Source organism: Gallinula chloropus, assembly GCF_964237585.1.
Source record: "Gallinula chloropus genome assembly, chromosome: 1".
In the NCBI taxonomy this organism is placed as follows: Eukaryota; Metazoa; Chordata; class Aves; order Gruiformes; family Rallidae; genus Gallinula; species Gallinula chloropus.
Genome location: NC_140085.1, coordinates 84,827,079 through 84,851,779, shown reverse-complemented (window position 1 = coordinate 84,851,779; position 24,701 = coordinate 84,827,079). Strand labels below are relative to the sequence as shown.

Below are 24,701 nucleotides of genomic sequence, written 5' to 3'. Positions count from 1 at the left end.
TGACATTCTTTATCATCATCAACGTCATGGCAATGAATCCTAAGCAGATCATTTGGACACAAGAACCTTGGTGGTTTTGAGAGTGTGTGTCTGAGAATGTGACTGAGTGAAATCAGTTTTACATTTAAATGAAATCACCTTCCTCTCCCCACAATGAGTTTTACTACACTGGTTCTACAGAACTGCAAAATTACTTCCTATATGGAATTGATTTCCAGGCATAAGGTCAAATTCAACTACCTCCTTTCTGTTTCTCTCCCTGTAGATGCCATGTGAAGGCTGTATGGAGAGGGACAATAAGAGCACTGATGTAACCATGGAGTTTCTCCTGCTCGGCTTCTCTGAGCTGCTCTGTCTGCGGGTCCTCCTCTTCCTTATCTTTCTCGTTGTTCACTTGGTCACATTGGCAGGGAATGTGATGATCTTCATGGCAGTGGTTATGGAGCCTTCTCGTCCTCCTATGCTTTTCTTCCTCTGTCAGCTCTCTGTCATCGAGGTCTGCTATACCTTAGTCATTGTCCCTAAGGCACTCCTCAGCCTGATAGTGGTGGATGGAAGCACCATTTCTTTCATAGGTTGTGCTGCACAGATGCACCTTTTTGTGGCACTCGGTGGAGCTGAATGCTTCCTCTTGGTAGCAATGTCGTATGATCGTTACGTTGCCATATGTCAACCACTTCACTATGTAGCTGTGATGACCGAGGCGTTCTGCCTCAGGCTGGCTGTAGCATGCTGTTTGGGAAGCTTTGCTGTTGCCCTGGTTTTGACGGTGGCTGTTTTCCGTTTACCTTTCTGTCAATCGCATCACATTAACCACTTCTTCTGTGATGTCCCTGCAGTGCTGTACCTGGCTTGTACACAGAGTTACACCCCTGAGCTGCCCTTACTGGCTGCCTGTGTGGTCCTCCTGCTGCTCCCTTTCCTCCTAATCCTGACCTCGTATGTTTGCATTGCTGCTGCTTTGTTACATGTCACCTCCTCTGTGGGAAGGGGCAAGGCCTTTTCCACCTGTATTTCACACTTGGCCATCACTGTGCTACACTATGGATGTGCCACATTCACGTACATTCGTCCTAAGTCCAGTTACTCACCAGCTCGAGACAAGATGGTGTCTCTGGTCTACACAAACATTACTCCATTACTGTACCCCCTCATTTATAGCCTGAGGAACAAGGAAATAAGAGGGGTCCTCAGGAAAATGTTGAGGAGGAAGAAAATAACTCAGCTGAACTGGGATGCTATCAGAACGGTGATGTGTATGTGGGGTAAATTTAAGTAGAACAAATGTGTTTGTTGGAAAACAGCCCCATAACCATGTTAGGACCAGATTCTTTGGAAATTATGGCAAATATCCAGGCAGAATTCAACATGCATCAATTAATTTATAACAAAAAGACATCTCTGCCAAAACCAAATCAACACCACACCCCGCCCCCCTCCAACAAAAAAGAGGTCTCTAACATAACACTTTACATAAAAGTAAATGTTGTAGTGACTTGTAAGGAAGAAGAGCTTTGATCAATTTGGGGTTCCTTTTCTGTGATCATATACATACTCATGCTTACATTGATGGTCATCAACACAAAATTATTAAAAGCTGATGTACGAGCTTTATTATTTTTCTATTGAGATGAAAGTAGAAACTGGAAACTAGGAAGTCAATACAAAAAATGTAGACCAGTAAGTTTATCAGCACAATAAATCTAAAGAGGGTTATTGGAAGGTTAGAAGAAGAAAGCCCATGCCTAGAAAGAAAGGTATATTAGGCTTTGGTCTTCTCCAAATATAGCAGAAGGCTGCACTCCACTCATCACAAGTGGAAGGACCGTTAGTGTAAACTCATCTTATTTTAAATTATTCTAGACAATGAAAATTAAAGTGCCATTGATTTGAGAAGAGTATGACTTTCCTAACTTGTTTTCCATCTCCTTTTATAGGGAGATGCTTTGGATTTGGGTTGTTCCTATGGCAACATAAGGGCTAAGACACTGGTTTTATCATGTGGCCTTTATTAGGAAAGACTATCATATAAATAAGATTAGTAATACCACTGCTACAGTTATTGCAACTGCTTTAGCAAAACCAGTGAGAATTACAGGATATGCTGGGCTGTAGCAGATATAAGACTCTGAAAGGTGCAAAGCAGTATTATTTTGGGCATTTCCTATATGTAGGCAGAACAGTGTGAATCAGACAAAGTAGTGAAGATCAGTTTCGGACAGAAACAGGGGGAAGAAACAACTTCATTATTTTATTTAATACCTCCCTCCCTCATGGCTCTTTAAAACCCCAAACAGACCCACCTCTTACATATCAAATTGTTGAGAAAAAATTAAAAGGATTGCTTCTGTTTCTCTGTCTAATCTAAAGGATTTTCACCACCCCAGCTGTCCTCAGCTCTCTCTTCCTTGGCAGATTGCAAAAGCAGAGTGATATTTGCTTTCTTTGGACTACAATCATTAAAAATTATGTTAAGGGGATTTGACTAATGTAAAAAATTGGCACAGTAACTAAGGAAGTTAACTTGGAGCCATCTGACTAAAGAGAAATGTGGAATTTAAAACTCTCATTAAAAACTGTCTTCAAGTTGACAATCTAGCTGGCCTAAAACATTAACACAGAATATTGGCTCTCATGTCAATGAATGCCTAATTACCGCTGTGAGCAAAAGTTTTGCTGTATTATTTAAAATTATCAAAGTTCCAGTGAACATTGTACCTGTCAGGTGTTTCAAAAAGGAGGGTCTCAATAAAAGGATATTGCATACTGATAGAGAAGCACTTTAGAAGTCCATTAGAGGAGTACTTTGAATCAAATACTGTTAAAGGATTTGAAGATAGCAAATAACTATAATAAGCATAGGATAAAATTGAAGCATCAATTCCAAACCCTGTCAAGCCAAATCATGCTTTGAAGTTAATCCTGCCACAAGAAGTGGTCTGGACTAGAGACCTCCAGACATCCTTTTATTGGAATTTTACAACAGAGGATTCTAACCTGCCTTCTCGGAGATACTGATATGCTCAAATACCTGGCAATAAAACTAAGGGACAGAAAGACTCTAAGGTCTGTAATACTGATCAGTAGAGACCACCATGTGTTTCTGGCAGCTGGGGCATGGGATAGCAGAGATATAAAATCTGCTGCTAGCCGTGAGAAGTTAGCAGTGATGTGTCCTGATCTAGAGATGGTCCTCATGAACAACTGCTGATCAGAGGCACCTTGGCAGACCTTTCCTCACTGTAAAAATATGTCGGAAGGGATGACATGACTTATACAGCAGCCAGACTACAGTCCCACCTCTTTAGTTCTAAGATACACATGGGATGCACAAGAAGCAATGGAGACTTTCTGCAAAGACACTGCCTCCACCCAACTTCCTTGCAGGTGAATGGAGTGAGGCAATATCCCAGAGCCTGAGACTATTCCCCATCCTATTCCCACACCCATTGAAAGCAACTTCGACACTTCTCCTATGTCCAGCTGTGTTGAGTGTAGGGCTTTGCTGCATAGAGAGGACTTGGGGATTAGAGTGGGAAGAGGGAAGCTTATGAGGTATGAACAGCAACAACATGTAAGAGACATCAGAACCATTTTCTTTTTAAATGTTACCTTTCAATTGCCTGGAGCTTCCTGAGTTCTCTTCCCCCCATATCCTTCTACCCCACTCCCTTTATGAGTGGCTGTTTCTGTCCTGGTGACCCAGTATGCTGTATGGTGAGAGATGAAAAGTGCTTAAGTGAAGCAAGACAGCAACATCCCTGAGGTAGGGAATGAGCACAGGAGAAAAAACAAAAAAACTTCACAGGGAACAGCAGGATCCAAGCAGGCAGTGCAGAATTAGACAACTGCATATTGCACCTCCAATATTGGATAGGGCAAAGATCTTTCTGTAGACATCACACCATCTGTTTGATTTGGACAGAGTCTCAAGATTCCCCAGTGTTTGAGTACAGTTAGGCACCTGTTAGGTACCTGTATTCCACAAATGGTCCTGTCCTTTCTTGGAAGCCTGCCTACACCCCACCATTTTCAGAGGCCTGAGATCTGGCAAACAGAGGTGTCATGAAGTTTTCCAACTGAACCAGCTAAGACATCTCTAAGAATCCCTTCATGGTTTATGCAGCCATAAAAACAGACTATTCATCCTTGCAATTAATTTTGTAAAGGCTGTCCTGAGCAATGACACAACAGAAGGAAAGGAAGCCATCCAGAGGGATCTTGACAGGCTTGAAAGGTGGACCTGGGTAAACCTAATAAAGTTTAACACAGCAAAGTGTAAGGTCTTGCACTTGGGCTGGAGGAATCCCAGACATATATACAGACTGGGAGAAGAGCTCCTTGAGAGTAGCCCTGCTGAGAAGGATCTGGGGGTTCTGGTGGATGAGAAACTTAACATGAGCCAGCAGTGTGCTTTTGCAGCTCATAAGGCCAATGGTATCCTGGGCTCCATTAGAAGAGGGGTGGCCAGCAGGGACAGGGAGGTGGTTGTCGCTCTCTACTCTGCCCTCATGAGGCCCCACCTGGAGTACTGTGTCCAGATCTGGGGGCCCCAAAACAAGAAAGATGTGGAACTGTTGGAGAAGGTTTAGAGGAGGGCCACAAAGATGATTAGAGGGCTGGAGCACCTCCCCTACAAAGAGAGACTGAGGGAGCTGGGCTTGTTCAGCCTAGAGAAGAGAAGGCTGCGGGGGGACCTCATTGTAGCCTTCCAGTACCTGAAGGGAGCACACAAACAGGAGGGGTATCAACTTTTTAAAAGGGTAGATAATGGCCGGACAAGGTGGAAGGGATTAAAGCTAAAGGAGGGAAGATTTAGATTAGATATTGGGGGAAGTTTTTTACAGAGACAGTGGTGAGGTGCTGGAACTGGCTGGCTAGAGAGGGGGTGGATGCCCCATCCCTGGAGATGTTCAAGGCCAGGTTGGATGGAGCCCTGGGCAACCTTGTCTAGATCCTGATCTGGAGGTGTGTGGCCCTGCTGGTGGTAGGGGGAGGTGGAACTCTGTGATCCTTGGGGTCCCATACCCAGACATTCTATGATTCTATGATTCAATGCACTGGACAATAACACAGAGCTCACCAGTGGTTTGGTGAGCTCAACCTGTAAGGCCTGTAAGATCACATCAGTGCTGCCCAAATGCTCAAAAATGAAAGGTGTTTGGAAGATGATGGCAGAGACGTTAAATAACATTCAGGGTACTCAAGGTCCAGTACCTTGAATGGTTTATACCATTCAAAGAGGTACCTTCAACTTAAGGAGATACTTCAAAGTGGTACTTTGAGTGCTACCTACTAGTACCACTGCTACTGGTAGTGTACCAGTGAAATTTCCTCTTCAGTGTAGAGAAACTAGTGAAAGCTCCTTCACTTTTGCATACTTTCATGTTTTGCTGGCAATCCAGGTAAGATGTTTCCTAAGAATTTTTACTATAGATAATCAATACCCTAAAAGGATTGCATTAAAATTATTTTCCTACTTTTCTAGGAGTCTAAATAAAAACAAACAAACAAAAAGGGACGTGTTTCTCATATGGGTTAGGGAATCTGCAATTCTGCTTTCTGCCAAAAGTCCAAATTTAAGAGCTTGGAAGAAGTTTCAATGTATTCACCTCCCGTTTACAATCTCATGTTATCACAGCCTATCCGTTTTGGCTTACATGGAAACTGACTCCACCAGCCTCCATTCTTTTGGATTCTTTAAGACCTTAGAAAACCTTCAGATAATCCTATATTTACCCAAATACCTTCTTTGATCTGAAGCAGAGGTGAAATTTATACAGGTATTTGTAACAATGGAGTTGTAGCCAGTGAAAATGGATGTGGAGATAGAATAAAACCTAGAAAGCAGGCTCTCATGAGGGTGTAAATCTGTCGAATATGGTCATTTGCCTTATTGAGAAAAAGACCCTCTTTTCCTTAGGTTTATAATTTGATACGCCAAGGGCAATAGCCATATTGACTTTACTATAAGAAAAACTAGAATGCTATAGGAATTTTTCTTGCAGATATTTATATATAGAAGATTTACAGAAGAGAGATGAATCTCTCATGACATTGCTTTGCGCCATTATATGAGATTACTTACCCAGAATATAAAATCTGATAGGATCCTACATGACATGAAAAAATAAAGTCCACACCCCTATAAACAGGCTAATGAGAACAAATATGCATAAATATTGTGCCCTTCCCTGAGAATAAAAAAAAATAAAATAAATCAAGAGTCTAAAAGGTTTCTACTTTCCAAAAGTGGTGTGCAGGCCTTAAGTCCTCCTTAATGGAAGCAGCCAGGAATGTAGGAAAAGAAATAATCAGGAGACCAAACTAGAGTTGAGGAATGAGCTGAAGTTCCATACCAGCTGGTTGGTTTCAAAATCAGTTTCACTTCATCCTGCAACCATCTTGACATCAAAATCTGTTGTAGCTTTGTGAGGCTGTGCTGCGGTTTTTCTAAGCAGCAGTTAGAGTTTTCTGCCAGCCTAAACTATAAACAACGAGCAATTCAAGGCCAAAGTCGGGGCCGGAGAGATAGTCTTAGTGCCTCTGAGAATCACATATAGGAGAACACAACCTGGAAGTAGCAGCATTTTGCCACTGGAGAAGGGAGTGAGAAGATGCTGCAGACACCAAGGCCGGGAAAGGGCTGGGGAGGAGGCGCCCCAGGTGCCGGAGAGAAAGATGCCCCTGCAGCCCATGGAGAAACCCATGGAAAAGGCCGAGACCCCACCTGCAGCCCGTGGAGGGGCTCCATGCTGGATGGAGTAGGTGGAGACATAGAGAAGATGCTGTGACCCTACGTTGGAACAAGCCCCTGCCAGCACTTGCAGCCGTGAGGAGAAACATGAGAGAGAAATATTTGCATCAGAAAAGTTTTGCTGGGGGTAGGCTTGGAATCCTGTGGAGGACTGGGACTGAGAGACACTGTGATAAAGAGATAAAGCCCTGTGGGAAGGGATTCATGTTGGAGAAGTTTGTGGAGGACTGTCTCCTGTGGGTGAGACCCCACGGTGCAGCAGGGGGAGGGTGTGGAATGAATGCCGCCCCCCCCCACCCCAGCCAAGAAGGAAACCAACTTGCAAGGGACTGACCGAAGCCCCCATCTCACAGTCCCTGCCCCCCGTGCTGCAAGCAGGGGGAAGAAGGGAGTGAAATCATGACTAGAGTGAAGTCTGCTTAGAATGGAGAGGTGGGGGGAAGGTGCTACCGAGAACTCCATTTTCCCAGTCCCTGCCCTCCCTGTACTGCGAACAGGGGGGAAGAAGGCAGAAAAATCCTAACTGAAGTCTGCTCAGAAGGGAGTGATGAGGGGAAAGTGTTTTAAGATCTGGTTGTGTTTGTTTTAAGATCTGGTCGTGCTCCCAACTCTGGTTTTCACTGTTCTTGTAGTGTAGTGTAATAAAGTAGGTAGTTTCTCTCTTCTTCACTGTGTTGAGTCTGTTTTGCCCATGTCAGAATGATCTCTGCCTGTCCTTATTTTGTCTCCTGAGCCTCTTAATATATATTTTCTCTCCTGTCCAACTAAGAAGGGGAGTAATAGACTGGTGGAGGTGGGCATCTGGCCTCCAGCCAGGGCTAAACCACCACAAGGTGCTATTAATCCTGTATTGTATCCCTAATCTAAAGCTCATGGCTCTAAAGATCCTGCCATGCTCAGTTATCTTCTAGACAAGTCCAGGAAAGTGGGAATGGGAAGATCAATACCCACCCTTGCCTTTAACTGCAAAAGCACAAAGATAGCAAACATACTGCTTTTACAAATCTGTATGTAAAGATATGAAACCGCTTAGTTCTACAAACTGTTATGTAAAGGTGAGGGAAGACCAGATAGCTCAGCAGTGTATGTCATGTGCCCAGTCACTGCTGAACAGATGTTACCACAGTCAATGCCCTTTCCACCTGCAAGATGTCGCAGTTTTGCGTAGCTGTGCTGCTGAGATGGCTTCTTCAAGCAGCAGCTAGAAGCTCTCTGCAGGCCCCAGAAAAGTAAACATCGGCCAGTTCAAGGCCAGAGTTGTTGCTGACCAAGTTTGAGACAATTTGTGATGGTCATGGCGCCTCTGGCAATCACATTTAGGAGAAAAAAAAAAAAAACCTGCAGGCAGGTGAATTTTGCCACCAGAGTAGAGACTGAGAAGATGTAATAAGCTGTGTGGACACCAAGGCCAGGCCCAAACAAGGGGCGGAGCGGGAGGGAAGAATGAGGCACTCTGAGTGCCAGAGAGATTCCCTTGCAGCCCGTGGAGAAGACCGTGGTGGAGTGGGTGACCCCTCGCAGCACGTAGATAAGGACAGGGAGCAGAGACATCTACAGCCTGTGAAGAGATTGATCCACGCCTCAGCAGGTTTGCCGGGGGACTTGTGACTCTGTGGGGGACCAGGCCAGAGCAGTCTGGGCCCGAAGGTCAGCACTCCATGGAAGGGAGCCGTGCTGAGGCACGTGGTGAGGAGATGACTCCCTGATAGAGACGACTCACACTGGAGAAGTTCATGGAGGACTGTCTCTCATGGGTGGGAGCCCATGGTGCAGCAGGGGAAGGGTGTGTGTATGGAATGCCCCCCTCCACCAGCTAAGAAGGAAACCAATTTGGGAAAAACATACTGAAAACTCACATTCCTCATTCCCTGTCCCTCCCCACACCGCGATGAGGGGCAAGAAGGGAGCAAATTTATGACTAAAGTCTGCGAAGAAGGGAGGGGTGGGGGGAAGTAGAAGTGTTAAGAACCAGAGAAGGAATGTAGTTTGTAAGGAATTGACTGGAACCCCACTCCCCATTTCCTGACCCTCCCCACGCCATGTTGTGGGGGGGACGAAGGGAGTAAAATCATGAATGAAGTTAATTCTGCTAAGAAGGGAGGGGTGGGGTAGAAGGTGCTTTAGGATCTGGCCGCACTTCTCATTACCTGTCTCTGGTTCACTGGGTATATAGTTGTAGTAGTAATAAATTAGTTTTCTTTCCTTTATTCTATGTTGACTCTGTTTTCCCCATGACACTAAATGGAGAGTGATCCCTCTCTGTCCTTATCTCAACTCCTAATACATATTTTCTCTCCTTTTTGGCTGAAAAGGGAAGTGAGCGAGCAGCTTTGGTGGGCTTTTGGCCTCTAGTCAGGGCCAAACCATAACACAAGACAGCAAGGCCTATCAGTTTCAAATTTCTTCTCTCGATGTCAACACTGAAACCATTCAGGATGAACATAGGTTTTGACCAGTGGCACACTAATTATTTTTTTCAGTGTTGATGAGGTATTTTCACATTTGAGCATAGTTAATTGAAAAGAACAGCTAGAAAATATGAACTAACTACAAATTACAGAGATATGTATTTGCTTTGCAGAGACTACTATTGCTATGTTTTGACCTGTGAATCAACTAAAAATATTATGGTCCTATTTTTTCTACAGCCTAGTTGAAGCAGTTAGGAGCATCTCTACTAGAAATCAAATTTCTCTCAGTCAAATTTTATGTTTATCATACATGTGCTGTTGTGTTAATAATACTCAAGGAGAAATCTCATCTTGTTCTTAATTTTTCTTCTTTTTTCTTCCTGAGGTCTGTAGAAATAATAAAGAAGCAAAAATACAATCCTCCCAAGATAAATAAATGTCTTCAAACATGCAGGCAGAATGTGCTCTCAAAGAGGAGTGATAAGTCTAGAACTGGACTTTTTTGAATTATAAATATATAACATGCTATAGTATCTATTAACTATTGTAACCCATATTTGTTCCACTTTAGGGCAGTTTTATGGATGGGAATATGAATCATCTTATGTTATGGCTGGGTTTGCATTGCTTTCCATTTGTCTATCCAAAATACTGCATCTTAACATACGTGAAGCCTTGTTTACTTAGACATACTTTTCTTGTTGCAATAGATTGCTCAGTCCCTCAGGGTTAATGCCAAAGCTGTGTTAGGTTGCTCAGAGCCTTGTTCAGGCAAATTCTGTACATCTCCAAGGGTTTATGTCTCTTGATATGTGAGGAATAGAGAGTGAGGGAGTGCCCTCTGCTTCTACTGGGAATGAAAACCCAGACCTACAACCTGCCTCTTAACATTTTCATTTGTTCTTTTGCCCTTGTTATTCTTCTCAGGGAAGAAAGATAACTAGCTTGACTACTTGCGCAGTCAAGTCTTCAAGTCCTTAAGCTAGGGATGACCGCTTCTGTCTGATTGAGAGGAGTCACTTGTCTTCTTTGTAGGAGTTTAAAATATCTGTTTAAAATAAAGCCTGAGTTTCCGAATGAAAAAAGTCCATGTACAAAACTAATTTAACAGCTTAAACCACTAGATGGTAGAAGTCTATTTTCTGCAGAATGACTGTCTGAAGTCAATTGTTTGAAATATTTGAAGACAATTGCTGGTGGAGTAAATCCAGAAAACTTTCATAGATAAAAAACACTGGAATATTAAACTGTGGTCACGGAGGTGGTCATAAGAGAGAGCGTGAATTCTCTACAGGTAGTGAAACATAGAAACAGAAGGTCCCCTATGCTCTGCAGAGCTGTCATAGATTTTTCTTGTAGTGGTAATGGATGAAAGGATTGAATCAGACACTACAGAACAAGGCCAAATTCCTCTTCTAGACTGCAGAATGTGATTGAGGCCCCTGGGAGCCCTATATATCTATGTTACTGTAACACCTTACTGAAAGCCAGATCAAGATGCACAGTTTCAAGTTATCAGTACCAAAGGGATGCTTTGATAGTTTGGGAAGCTATGTCAAATAAGGAGCTTCAGAGATTATGACTCAGTTTCATTAATAGCCTAGAAGGACATTTAACAGCACAATAGTGAAACTTACAGCTCTTTCTAAAATGCAAAAAACAGCAAAAACAGTAGACAAATTATAAGAAACATATGAAAGAATTTTGTCTCAACAGCAATTCAAAAGCAGCACATCCCAACTCAGTCTTGGGAGTGCCCTTAGGCTGTCCCAACAGTACATCAAGACAGGACCTGGTACATACCATATACCATTCTTCCTCACTTCCCTCACCACATGCCCACATATCTGCAGGAGGAAAGCCCAGGTGTGTTGTTGTGTAGCGATATTTTCCAGGTAGACACCTAATCTCAGTGATGCATGAAACAGGATACTGGAAAATGGAAGGAAAATATATGCCCTGGCATTCAGAAACACTGGATGCAATTCAACCCAAAGTCATGCTGAGATTAAGTTTGGGTGGCCAAGAAGGCCAACGGCATCCTGGCTTGCATCAAAAATAGTGTTACTAGTAGGAACAGGGAGGTAATTGTCCCCCTGTACTCAGCACTTGTGAGGCCGCATCTTGAGTACTGTGTTCAGTTTTGGGCCTCTCACTACAGGAAAGACATTGAGGCCCTGGAACGCGTTCAGAGGAGGGCTACTAAGCTGGTGAGGGGTCTGGAACACAGGCCTTATGAGGAGCGGCTGAGGGAGCTGGGATTGTTCAGCCTGGAGAAGAGGAGGCTCAGGGGAGACCTTATAGCTCTCTATAACTTCCTGAAGGGAGGTTGTAGTGAGCTGGGGGTCGGCCTCTTCTCCCGTGTAGACAGTGACAGAACTAGAGGGAATGGTATCAAGCTGCGCCAGGGGAGATTCAGGCTGGACATTAGGAAGCACTACTTCTCTGAAAGGGTAGTCAGGCACTGGAATGCACTGCCCAGGGAGGTGGTGGAGTCACCGACCCTGGGGGTGTTCAAGGAAAGACTAGATGTTGTATTGAGGGACATGGTTTAGTGGGAGCTAGTAGTAATAGGTGAATGGTTGGACTAGATGATCTTTTAGGTCTTTTCCAACCTTGATTAAAAAAAAAAAAAAAAAAAAGATGCAGTTATCTTCTTAATATGAAAAAGCATGCCAGAGATGGGAAATGCACCAGGAAGCCATGACAGTGAAAAGGTCATGGATTTGTAAATCATATAATCATAGTATATGATTGTAAAAATAAAGGTTTTAAAAAAATTATTTCCAATTAATTTTTTAAAAATATTTTTATAATAAAGATTTTGGGGAATTATTTAAAAATATTTTTTTTGCATTAAACACTTGAGGAATTACTTTTGTCCAACAGTTTACAGAAACAAAATCCAACCTTATGACGCATAAGGAAAAGGACCTTGTCAATGAAATACTCAGCAGAGTTGTATGAATAACTCACATGTAGCACTCTGCTGTACTGTTTCTGAGCAGATTTCCTTTTTCCCTTTGGATCTGCATTTTGGTGCAGAGGACACATGGCAAAGCAACACAGCAGAGCTTTTTACAGGTGTCACTGAAGTTGCAGGCATTTGTGGTTTCTACTTTTTAATGCTTGTATAAACACTAGTTTATACATTTGCTGCAGATCTTAATCTTGCTGTAACATTATATCATATTTTGACTACCATTGTATACCTCCTGACTGGGACCTACAGTAGGTGAACTCCAAGCTACAAAATAGCAATACATACGATTCCTGACAACTGTGATCTGGAATACCTCAATTTCTGGCCTCAATCAGCCAAAAAGGGTGAGAAAAAGAAAGTAAATTTTTTAGGCCACTTTATCCAGTAAGACCCAGTAAATCTGTTCTTGCCTATTTGAAATAGCTTAGATCAAAAGTCCTGAGTATCTGCCCACTAATGAAACAGAGACAGGGAATCCCCAGGTTCTTTACCCCAGAGCTTTGGCACTTCTGAGATTCTGTGGATGCAAACTTGTGTAGCCCTGAGATGCTGAATGTAAGGCTTCAATACTGATTCCACCCTCCACCCCCACCCCCCTGCCTTAGGAAGGATATGAGCCCCTGAGCTGTGCTAGAGCCTTACCCTCCAGTTGCAAGTGGTTCTTTCCCATTTCATGTCCGTGTAGGCCTTGCCTATGTTGTCCCACCACAAAAAAGTTAGCTGTGGGTCCATCTGCCCAACTGTTACATCACAGAATGAAGAAGGTTCAGTATTGTACGAATGAAGACTGAAACAGAAACATTCCACTAGTGCAAACTCAAGGTATATAATGCAGAAAAGGAAACCTTACACTGTTGTTGCAATTGGAGATATTCAAATATTGGCAAAAGGTGAGCAAAAAAGTTTGAGTCTTGGGACTGTAGACCAAGAAAAAGCACTTTAAACAGGCTTAAAATGGAATAAATTTAAGATATAACTACTCTGCATGACATTAACATTTGACTTATTTGCACTGATATTTTACCTCATGTGCTATGTAAAATGTAAAGCTTAGTACTTTAACCATTTGTTCTCAAATTTCTCTTGCCCATGTTCAAACTTCTTGGGATAGATTTTGGTTTTCCAAGATGTATGATGAGAGAACTCCTTGAAAGATCTAGATGCAAAGGACCTCTGGAGGTCTGTAGTCCCAGCCCCCACTCACAGCAGGCCAGAGGTAGGTAGGTTTGTCGTGGTGAGAAACATGCCCTAGTGAGCCTGGAACATCTCCAGGGGTGGAGATCCCCCAGTTTCTCCAGGCAACCTGACAAATTCCTTTCTTTAGCCTCCCTTGGGGAGGAGAAGGAAAAGAGCAGGAGGACCACAGCCTTGCAGCAAGAAGATGAATAATGCCATCTGCATTTTATGGGGAGGGGTGTATGAGTGGGATGAGTGCCACTCATCAAAGACAAATGGCAGAAGAAACGCAACAAAAGCAAGTTCTTCCACGTTTAAAAGTCCCTCAGGCAGGAAAGTAAAAGTCTCGTAAGGTCTTCCTATGTAGAGAGAATCCTTCTGGGTCAGTTCCTGTCACATGACTCTTTAATTGAAAAGCAGGCACGTTCCATCGGTGGTGAGGAGCTTCTAAAAGAACAAACAGTAAGTCTGCCAGATAAAGTGTCATGGCTATTGCTCTCCGACAAACGAGCTGCTGCCTATCGATGCAATTCCTAGGGTCAGTGGGTTTAGCCGCCCTATCACAGAATCATTAAGATTGGAAAAGACCTCCAGGATCAACTAGCCCAACTGAAGAGGACCGAGCAGTCTCTTAGCAGTGACTTGACACTCCTTACCTTTGAAAGCTACCAGTCGCCTCGGGGCGTCTGGGGGCAGGGTCTGGGGCCGGCCCCGGCCAGGCTCGGCCCCTCCCCGAGGCACCCGGGGCATCCTCGGGGAGCCGCCCGGCGACTGCGGCGGCGGCAGAACAAGAGTGGAGACCGTGTCGATGGCTGCCCAGGAGGTGGCAATCGGGAGCCTCTTACGGAACTGGAGCAAAGGTGGAGGGAGGCTCCCAGGAAAAAGGTGGCTGCCTTTAAGGTGGGTTTATTTGCCTGCCAGATGGGAAGTCTGTGACCAGCCCCTTTAAAACAGGTAAAGGCAGTAAGGCTTCTCCACCCACTCGCCTCGCTCTTTCATCATAACTGTGGGCCAGGTAAGAAGGTTGTGCAATGTGCGCGCTCCAGTCAGGAGGCTGCAGGAGAGGTTCATGCACTACGAGAGAGAGCCGAGGCTCAGAGGCCTGAGCTGGGAGAGCAGGCAGGGGCTGGAAGCCAGCTCCCCTCTCCAGCCAGCATGGAGCTGAGGAACTGGAGCAGTGGGATCAAGCTCTTCCTCCGGCTTCTTCTCTTCTGGGTGCTCTTTCCTCCTGAAGTGCCGGGAAAAGAAGGTAAGCATAAGATCCACTGTTCCCAGTCTCTGGAGGGTTGGGCTTGGGCAGCTAGGTGGAGAGGGACCTCTCTAAGGGGCAGGGAACAGGGCCTGGCCAACAGGTGTGGGGCCCCAGGGACACCACAGCCCACCTGGAGAATCTAAGGGGTGGGGGGGGACAGGACGGGACACACGGGATGGGACGGGGGCGTGGGGGCAAGGGGCGGGATCGAATCCCATCCAACTCTTGGTGACTCGGTAAACTGAGCCCAGATATGTGTGTGTCTGTCCCTCTACGCTCTCCCAGTCGAAGCACAAATGCCTTAGCATATTCAGTGATCCAAGAGAATTCTGCCTCTGTTTGCCTTAAACACAAGCGCTGCAGATAACAAGTTTAAACACAAACTCAGAAAGTTTCTGCCCCCTCCCCCCACCCGGCAACACCTCCACAGTTTCCTCAGGAAGCCCTCTTGGGAATTAACCTTTGTGAGCAAAAGGACAGTCATTTTTTGAGAGGCTTCAGAGATGAGACACACTCTTTCACCTACCTTAGTGTTGGAAGGTAGAGCTGAGCTTCAGAGTTTCTTCTACCATCTCTTAAGACCCCTTGCTTCCTTTCTTTGTTCCACTCAGTCCCTTTTTAAATGTAGCAGTCTTTTTTTCGTACATCTTGATGGTTGCACAGTGGTTATGAAACATCTGGGAAATGGGAATTTTAATAGAGAGATAAGGAAGAGTAAATATGTTCTGTTCCTTACCTCCTCCTGCAGTGAATTTCTGCCAGAGACTTTTTGTCTTGGTTTTGCACAGCGAGAGGTGACGGGGCTTTTCCATCCCAAGGGCAGCCCTCTCCTTTGCTGCTGCAGGCTGCCAATGGAGAGGATTTAGTCATAGCTGGCAGTTCAGCCATGGGCTCATCTCAGCCTCTGTTAGTGCTGAGCACTCTTTAAAAAAGTATTCTTAACAAGCTCGCTTGTATTGAGAATCCAGCTATGTGGATGCATCTAGCAGAGATTGTGTACATGGCCAGCCTAAGTGAGAAGTAATATATGGTAGCGCCACGCAGTCTGTTTGCCATAGGTGTTTGCCAGTAGTTGGCAGTAACACTCAGGGACTTCTCTGCCAGCTTCTTGCCTATCTCATCCATCTCGTTTGGGCTGTGACTGTGATCTACACTTCCTTAACATGTCTATCTGGAAACAGCTCATTTCCATCGTCCTCTCTTATCTGAAGTCTTTCTTCTTTTTGGGAGGACCACCTCTCATGTGGCTGGACAGTCACGTGAGATTCCTAGCAGTAAGACTATGGGCCAAAGAGCTAGTAGCCCCAGAGCTTTCCCTGTGCTTTTGTAGTATTGCTGATTCATTCTGCCTTTCTTCAGAGAACTACTTTTGTGGGCTTCACTTTGAGACATAATTCTTTGAGAAAGGACTTTGCTCCTTCCAGTGGGCACTAAGCAGGGAAGGGAGCTGCTGCTGGCAGTGCAGGGGCATGGCATGGCACATGGGCTCTGCAAGGTTCCCACCTGGCTGCTTCTGAGTTCGTTTTCCCTTGCTCTGCTAAAACTTGCCGTGCTGCCCCTCTCACTTCCACATCACTGCTTCAGGCCTGTAGTGCGTGGGATAGATATTATCTGGGTGACGGTTCTTGAAGGACAGGCTACCTCACCCTGGGAGTTTTTTGAGCCAACAACACAAGAATAAGTATCTTAAATAGAGAGATTGAGAGCAGCAGGGAAAGTGAGAAGCCTTGTCTGGATGGGGAGTCTGTGAAAGATTTTGCCATCCTGTATTCCTGCTTTTTCCTTCTCTCAATCCCAATCCTGAAGGGCTGTTTCAGAGGTGAGAACAACAGTGCAATCCCTCTTATCTCTCAGTTCTGAGCCCGCAACCTGCTTCCTCATTCCACAGGACTCTTGCTGATCTGCACTTTACACTTTATTACTTGTAGTTGGCAGGCAGTAGTTGTAAAGCAGTCAGATGAGGGGGAGGAAATCTGGTTACTTAAATGTCATTTAAAAATTTCCCCCTCCTACCTTCACCTTCATTTTTTTGAGATGTTTAGAAGTGACCCCTCTGAATACACACTTGGGAATCTGAAAGGGAATCCAAGGAATTTTTCCTGTTTCCTGTGTTTCAAAGCTGGGGCTGCGATAGCTGCACTGCAACCAGCTGTCTGTTCTGGCAGCAGCCAGAATTTCTCCTTGGTCACATAAGTCCAGGAGCCAAGGCTTAACAACACAGCTATGCCGTGCAATTCTGCAAGAGGTAGCAATGCGATTATGCCTGACAGCCGTTATTATTCTCTTGCTGTCGTGGCTAAAACAAATCGAGGGTGGGGAGAGAGTGCAACGATTTCTAGATGGTGAGCCTGGGCAGCTGATCAATCTGACTTTTGGGTACTGTGATGGTGGAAAGCCCCTTCTACAATTTCCCATTGTCTCTGTACTTTCTCGGTGTTTCAAGCACAGAATAGTACCTCTGGGTGACACTGGTTGATCTTTTGTATTGGTAATTTATTTGATCACCCGCCTCTTCATCTGTTTTGATTGCTGCCTTCCTATTCCAAAAAGAAAGATGCTTTTGAGCTGTTAATGCTGGATTCTCCTTTCAATAGGCTTCAGCCTCTTGCTGTCATTCTGGGAAAGCTTTAGAAAGAAGAAAAAACTGTCAGGGTTGTATGTTTTTGAATGTGTGTGAGCATTACTTGGGAAGAGGCTGGAGAGGGAGTGTATCATACATGAGGAAAATCTTTTAAAGTCCTGACCAGTTGCACTGCTTGTACCTTGTATCCCATCCTTCCTATAGGCAAGCTTCTGAAATTTTTTGAAGGTCACAAAGGATGTAGAGCTGAGAGGGGAAGTGCAGGCTTTGCCTTTTCTTACAAAAGGAGGATGAATCCAGTTCACAGGCCATGAGTTGGGTCACTGATTTTTAATTTTTTTTTTCCCTTCTTTTGGTTTTCAGTGGATCTACTTGACACAAGCACTGCGCAGGGTGAACTGGGCTGGCTTCCAGACCCTCCAGAAGTAGGGGTGAGTATGTGCATTCAACGAAGGGATGCTGCTAGGAGTACTAAACAATGGAAAAACATAATGCAAGTTGAAATATCACTCTGCCTCACAAAATCAGGCTTTTGCAGCTCCACCCTCTCTTGGACACTTTATGCGTTCTAAGTCTCTCTCCCTTCCAGCCCCTTCACTTCTGTAGCCTCACCCACTAGCCAGCTGTTTGAGGACTGATGCTTCATTTACTTCTTGTAGCTCTTCTGATGCCTACTGACTTCCAGTAACTGTCAGTGATTAAACATGTTCTTGAAATAAATTGTTTCCACGAGGTAATAAAACTCAATAGAGAAAAATTAAAAATCAAGTCCTCAGCCATTTTTTCATTCCAACAGGTTGGAAATACAGGGCAAATAGCCATGCAAGAAGTATTTCTGGTTTTAAGTCTTAAAAATTTAGACTCTTTATCTATTGAAGGTTTTTCTGTCTTTTTTTCCTCTTGAATGATTCAGTTGCACATTTTTTTTACTCGACAGCTGACTGAAGAAATAACTGTTAACTGATGGGGCAGTAATCTGGCCTGCTGAGTGGGCTGCAAGGTTCTAGAACTATACACATAGCCCTAATGCTGCATTTGGCTCACACAGCTGATAATGAGAGTGTATTTTCCTTTGTTTTGTGACTGTAAAATTGAGTAGATGGAAGTGCTTGAAAATCTACTCCTGGAACCACTCACTGCAAATTTGGACCCAAGAGGCAGCTGAGTTCTCAGCTATTTTTGTACAAGCTATTCTGTATGAAGAAGAGTCCCTCTAGTGTCACAGCCTACATATGGAAGATGGTTTCCTCTGTAACAGCAGGACTGTAGGAGTGGTGGAAGGCACAAAGAAAAGGGAATTCAAGGACTATGCAGCAGTAGTTAGAAGGACAAATTCTAGTTCCTCATCCATGCTCTTACCTTTCTACCAAGCCCTAAGCTCTCCTAAGGAGAAAGAGTCTTTACCCATGTTGCCTATAAAGTAGACCTGAGTTCAGCCTATTCATAAGTTTCATAACTTTCCTGTGTAATGTGCTGTGGCAGGTTTAAATTCACCCCAGCCTCCTCCTACTCTTGATAGTCTTGCTGGGTGAACTACAGCCCCTGAGGTTCTCCTACACTGACATAACTGCATTTGTTTCATTTGTACAGCTGTTTTGGTTGCTATTATTACTATTAGATCCTACTCAAAACAGCTGCCCTACTGTGACATACACTTAGATTATGACAACAATGGGGTTGTCCCCACCAACTGTCTGTGTGTTAATTTTAACCTAACATTAAGCTTCAGGTATGTTCAGGATGAATTCTGCCTCTTGAAGAGACTGGGAAAAAAAGCCCAACAAAAGAGCATTCTAAAAATAATCTGATAGAAAGAAGATAAAACCTTTGTTACAGAACATGTGATTTTTGCACAATAGGTTCACAGCAGTGCTAGGAGTTGTCATACTCTTCTGCTTGTGCTACATCTGTTTTTCAAAATAGGTATATTTAAAATGTAGTAGGACTGGGAATAGAAGATGCTGGAAAACATGGCCTGAGAGTAATCTAGAATTATAGATTGGGGTACTGATAACTAATAAACTCATAGAGGAGGAAGAAAATATTTTCAAAATTACTTCAGAACATTTTGACACAAAAGAATGAAGGTTAATACTGAATACCCCAAGAGGCTTGACTAGTAACAGGCTGGAAACATTTGAGCTATTTCGCATACAGAGTTGAAGGCATATTTTATGTAACAGTGCTACTTGTGGCTAACCTCAGATGCCAGAGATTTCCCATCCATGAGGTGGATTTAAGTCAATATGCTTATCATTCAGAGGAGGAGTTGGCTGTGAGGAGTTTTCATGCTTTATGTGGACAAGGTCTCTGAGGCATAGCCCAGCAGAGGTTGGATAATTCTGTGGAGGCAGAATTACATGTTTGTTTTCTCCTCACTTTTAGCCAATTACAATGGATGAAGTGGTTTGCTACGTGTGACTGTTTCATGGTCAGACATGGTCTGTGTCCAGTATAGACTGAACTTCCATTACCAAATGCTCAGCCTGAATGCTGAACTGTATACCAGTCAGTTTTGGACAGCATGGGTCATTTTTCTGCACTTTTAGAGTACATTAACTGGCAGTGAAATCTTATGTAAGTGTAAAGGTAGACTTTAAAGTGTCTGTACTTTAAGTAAAATGTTGCTGTGTTGTCTGAAAAGCACATTCATTACCTGGTGTGCAACAACTCAGTTCCCACACACAGGGGAGATACTGCTTTTATTCAGGCCTGGGTGTTCAGTGGATTTCCAAAAATGAAGCACACCCAAAGCCATTGGTTTCATTATATTTATATAGAAATGTTACAAGGTAATGTTACGCTCCCAATTACAACGACTGGCTAGAAATTTACATATAAGGTATAATAATTGCTGTGTCCTCTTCTTCAGTCACTGTAGCTGCATAGAAGAAAGGTGGTCTTGACCTGTGGGTGCGTGTTTTTTAGTACTATAATGAAGACAGTTCAGTTAGGTATCCCTGTACTTCAGTTTTCACTGCCAAACTGGCTATGTGTATTAGATGTTCCTGGTGTTCTAGGACAGTTAGTTTACCAGTGTTCCTTTAAACATTTCCCTTTTCTTAGCAACTACCTAGCAACAATGTACAATAATTCTTAATTACGGAGCAATTGTAATACAGAGCCATGGGTAACTTTTAAGTTTGATGATAGATATCATATAGAAGTGTGTTTGCTAAAGGGTTTGTGCTAGCTTGCTTTATACTAGTTGTTTAGAAAAAGTTTAATTCATTTAGAAACTGGTCCCTTACAAAGTCAGACTGTAGTTCCTATAATCACTATATTTACCTTACCATCCTCATCCCCCTATCATTTAACAAATTTCTTGATAATTTTTTTGTCTTTGAAGTCTTGAGACAGCAATACCAGTTGGGCATGGGGAGGTGCATTCCAGTACTAGTTGAAGATTCCTATCTTCTAACATATATTAGAGAGCTAATGATGATCAGTTTGAAGGTGTCTGGAGTCCAGATCTACTTGCTCTGACATTTCTTTGAGGTTCCCTGTGGTGCACAAACAGCCTGGCCACTTGAACTGATTAAAAAAATTATTGAATCTGTCCCAAAAGGACTTCTGAAATCTTTTAATGAACAAATTCAGTTACCAGCCATGGTAGCACCACTTCTTGGCAGCTTGTAAACTGTCAGTATAAAAAGTTATTTATCTCTCTTTTGCTTTCAAGTGTAAGTGCATCAGCTTTGAACAGATGGTGATGAGGAGTCATATTATCTTGCATTTTGCTTTTAATAGACAAGGCCCTGAGCAACTCAGCCTGGCTTTGAAGTTAACCCTGCTGTGAGCAGGGGATTGGAGTAGAGACCCAAAGGTCCCTTTCCACCTAAGTCTTTCTGTGTTTACATGGCATTTTTGCATTGTTTGTTGATTAGCATTCTTAGCACTCTGAACTTGCATTTTTAGAATATGCACAAAAGGTCCTTCCAGTTTTAGCTGATGTAATGTTTTGAACTCTTTATGTAGACCTATGATACGGTCTACTGGGCAACCCAGTATTTGCCTTCAGCTACTGTGATTATTTCAAGATAAAAATTTTAAGATATGCAACTTGTGGGCCTGTCTTGAAATTTTAATTTTGTTCACTAGTTTCCTTTTTGTGTATGTGAATAGTATTTGAACAATCCAGTGATACTTTCATGAGTATATCACAGAATCACTAGGTTGGAAAAGACCTTTGAGATCATCAAGTCCAACTGTTCCTCTCCTCTATTAAACCATATCCCTAAGCACCTTGTCAACCCATCTTTTAAATAGATCCAGAGTTGGTGACTCAACCACCTCTCTGGGCACCCTGTTCCAATGCCCAATAACCTTTTCGGTGAAGAATTTTTTCCTAGTGTTTAATCCGAACCTGCCCTGGCACAGCTTGAGGCCATTCCCCCTCATCCTATCACCTGTCGCTTGGGCAAAGAGACCAACACCCATCTCTCTACAACCTCCTTTCAGGTAACTGTAGGTGGTGATAAGATCCTCCTTCAGCCTCCTCTTCTCCAGGCTAAACATCCCCCGCTCCCTCAGGTGCTCCTTGTAAGGTTTGCTCTCCAGCCCCTTCACCAGCTTGGTTGCCCTTCTCTGGACACGCTCCAAGACCTCAATGTCTGTCTTGAAGTCAGGAGCCCAGAACTGCACACAGCAGAACTCCAGGTGCAGCCTCACCAATGCCGAGTACAGGGGCACAATCACCTCCCCAGACCTACTGGCCACATTGTTTCTGATACAAGCCAAGATGCCATATGTGACTACTTAAGTTCCTAGCAATTTATACTGTAGGATGCTGCATATTGGGCCTCTCAATATGACTTATGTCTCTATGCTGTTGAATGAATTGTAAATTAAACACACTTTGTTCTTTTTTAGCTGGTATGTTTTCCTGGGAAGCATGCTTTCACCAGTTCTATGTCTGTCTTTGCTTGTAGAAGAGTTATTTTTCACAGTGACTTTAAGTTGGATATCTGTTATCAGAAATCACATAAACTTTGCTGATGCTACTAATTGCCAACTTGTGTCATATTTTTACATATTAAAGTTTTAGGAATGCTCAGTTCTCAAGTGGTAGCTGGTTTGTGGAGCTTACTTTTTCCTAAATTATATCCCTGCATTGATCATGGTATTATTAAAACTTCCGGGTGTTTTTCTTAGTCTCCTTTCCAGACTTTCATTGTTTTTAATCTCCTATATGTGCTGAGGTAGAGGACATAATTTTTTTCCCTGCCTATTCCATTCTCTTGCTTGTTTCCACACATACTTGAAAGTGCTGCTATCAGTTTCAATCTTTTGTCCAGGTCTCCCAGTGACCTAATGTATCCTAGAGCCACTAACTGAAGTAGTGTGACTCTAAAAACACTTGAAAAACTTCAGAAATGATGGAATTCTTGTGCAGTTCTGCACCCAGTGTTTCACATGAGGTCTCATTATGAATATTGCAGCTGCCCAAGCTATGTGAATGCAATGTGATTAAGCCAGTGATCAGATTTACTTTTTTTTGGGGGGGGGGGGGGGCATTATTAAATGGGGATTATTATTAAATCCCAGACATAGTACATATTCTGTACTGATTAATTATTTTCTTTAGCTAATTGACTAGATCAAGTACCTGTGACCTATCAGCATCTTTTATATCACTGACCAAATGATAAATGTTTACATGTCTTCAGGTTCTAACAAGGTGTGGTTGTGTTCCACCGGACTAAGAGGTCCTAGATTTTAATAACATTTGATGGCTGGTTTCTGTTTTTACCACTTCTGCTCAGACAGACAGGCTTGGTCATGAAGGAAATAGTGTTGTGGGATATGCAGCCCTCAACGTGCAAGTGATTCCAGCACTGTTTCATTAAACTTGGGCAGTTCACTTCATCAGACTTCTTGATATCTTACTCAGAGAGCCTTACTTGGAATGAGTCTCAGCTAGTCAGCTTTCTGTAGCATCTGAAGGTGGAGTGAAAAATAACCATCAGAAATGCTATTGTCTGCATTTCTTCCTACAACTGTTGACAATGCATGTCCTTTAGAATCTAACCCAAAATAATATCATCAACTCCGAACCTGGACTAGAGTAGACTATGTATGTCAGAGTGCTCTCAGTTTAAGTGTCAGGCATAGGGGATTAACTCTTCCAAGTGAACAGGATCTGTATAGAAATAAGGGACAAATGCCTAGGAAAGCCCACAACTAACTGGAAATGGGAACAGTTCTGGCATTGGGGTCATATCCTAACATACCTTGCTGCTGTTGACATGTGGACTTTTAGAAATACTTGGTGATATTCTGTTAAGTGAAAATTAGTTATTTTCTGTGGATTTGGGAGGGAATGAGAAAAAAAAAAGAACTTATCTGTATCCATATATATTTTACTTTACTCAGAGGGGAGGGTGGAAAAAAAAGTTAAGTGAGAGGAAGTAAAGTGTAAATTAATAACTGTCCTGTAGGCCAGATTGCATAGGCATGTAGCCTAGGATGAAGTTACTGCCACAGAGCCAAGTAGTAACCTCAGGTATTACACTCAAGTGTTGTGGAATGAAGGGTAGAAAAGACCATGTTCTGAGCCAAAGCAAAGATGCTGTACAATCATGACATTCATCACCTTGGCACTACAGTGATGACAGCATTGTTGCCTAGCAGCTTCAGGAAGCTGATTCACCTTTTTATAGCAGTTGAATGAGAGTGGACAAGGTTCACTGAACTTCCTCACATCAACACAAAAGCACCACGAGTCAGCTGGAGCTTCGAGATGATTCTGCCTATAGCAAGGTCCTCCAAGACAACTAAGAGGCTATTTAAAGTAAAAAGCCAACTTTTATTATAATACCAACCAAAATACTACTGAATTTGCAGGCAGACTGGTTAGAAAGGAAAAGCTTTATATCTTTTGTTGCCTGCTTTGTCCTTGCTGGATGAACCTGTGCTTTGAAGTGTGATTCTTACTATCTTAGAGGCAGTTGAAGAAAAATGTGCTGATTCCCTCTCATCTCTTGGGAAGTTATTTTTCTTGATTCTAAGGCCTAGTTCCTGGCTTGACTTGGAACCTGCCAGCTCCTCACTGTGGCTTTCATGCTTCTGTCTCTTGCAGTTTCTTTTCTCCAGGCAGGTTTGAAAATCTCAAAGAAAAGGCACAATTACCCTGTCACTGTGTGAGATTCCACCTGATCTCATCCTTAAAAGGAATCTATGCAAACATTGCAAATATTGCCCATTACCATCAGACTAATTTCCCAGGTTCTCTGTAAATGCTGGAAGTATAATTGACACACCATACAAAACCATACAAACAAAGCCCTTTACCTTTGGAGGGAAAAAAAACCAACTTCTTTTTACGATGCAAAACCTGGGTTTTCCATTCCTTCTATAACCCTTTTTGTAGTTATTGATATTGTTAGTGGGTGTTAGCAAAATAAGTATACATGAAAAAAAGTGTTCCAAAGCACCTAGGTGAAATGTTGGACTACCTTTTTTACCTCACCTAGTAGCATATGTTGTGACCAGAATGGTTTTCATGCAAGACCTAAATGTGGCCGGACGCTCAGAGAATG

General features: G+C 43.2%; 2 protein-coding genes across 2 annotated transcripts in view; both read left to right on the top strand.

The window, feature by feature from the left end:
• Window positions 1–265: 265 nt before the first annotated feature.
• Window positions 266–1,279, top strand: LOC311198566 (olfactory receptor 10AC1-like; the record flags this gene model as incomplete). The annotated part of the gene is made up of 1 exon (XM_084272542.1): window positions 266–1,279. The coding sequence occupies one exon, from the start codon at window positions 266–268 to the stop codon at window positions 1,277–1,279; it is 1,014 nt and encodes a 337-aa protein (XP_084128668.1).
• A 13,203-nt stretch (window positions 1,280–14,482) lies between these two features.
• Window positions 14,483–24,701, top strand: part of EPHA1 (EPH receptor A1) — a gene marked incomplete at both ends in the record, with an annotated part of 35,750 nt that continues 25,531 nt past the window's right edge. The window contains 2 exons of the mRNA XM_084279570.1: window positions 14,483–14,576; window positions 17,524–17,591. Of these exons, the coding sequence (XP_084135696.1) occupies window positions 14,483–14,576; window positions 17,524–17,591 (162 nt within the window). The remainder of the gene's footprint in view (window positions 14,577–17,523; window positions 17,592–24,701) is intronic.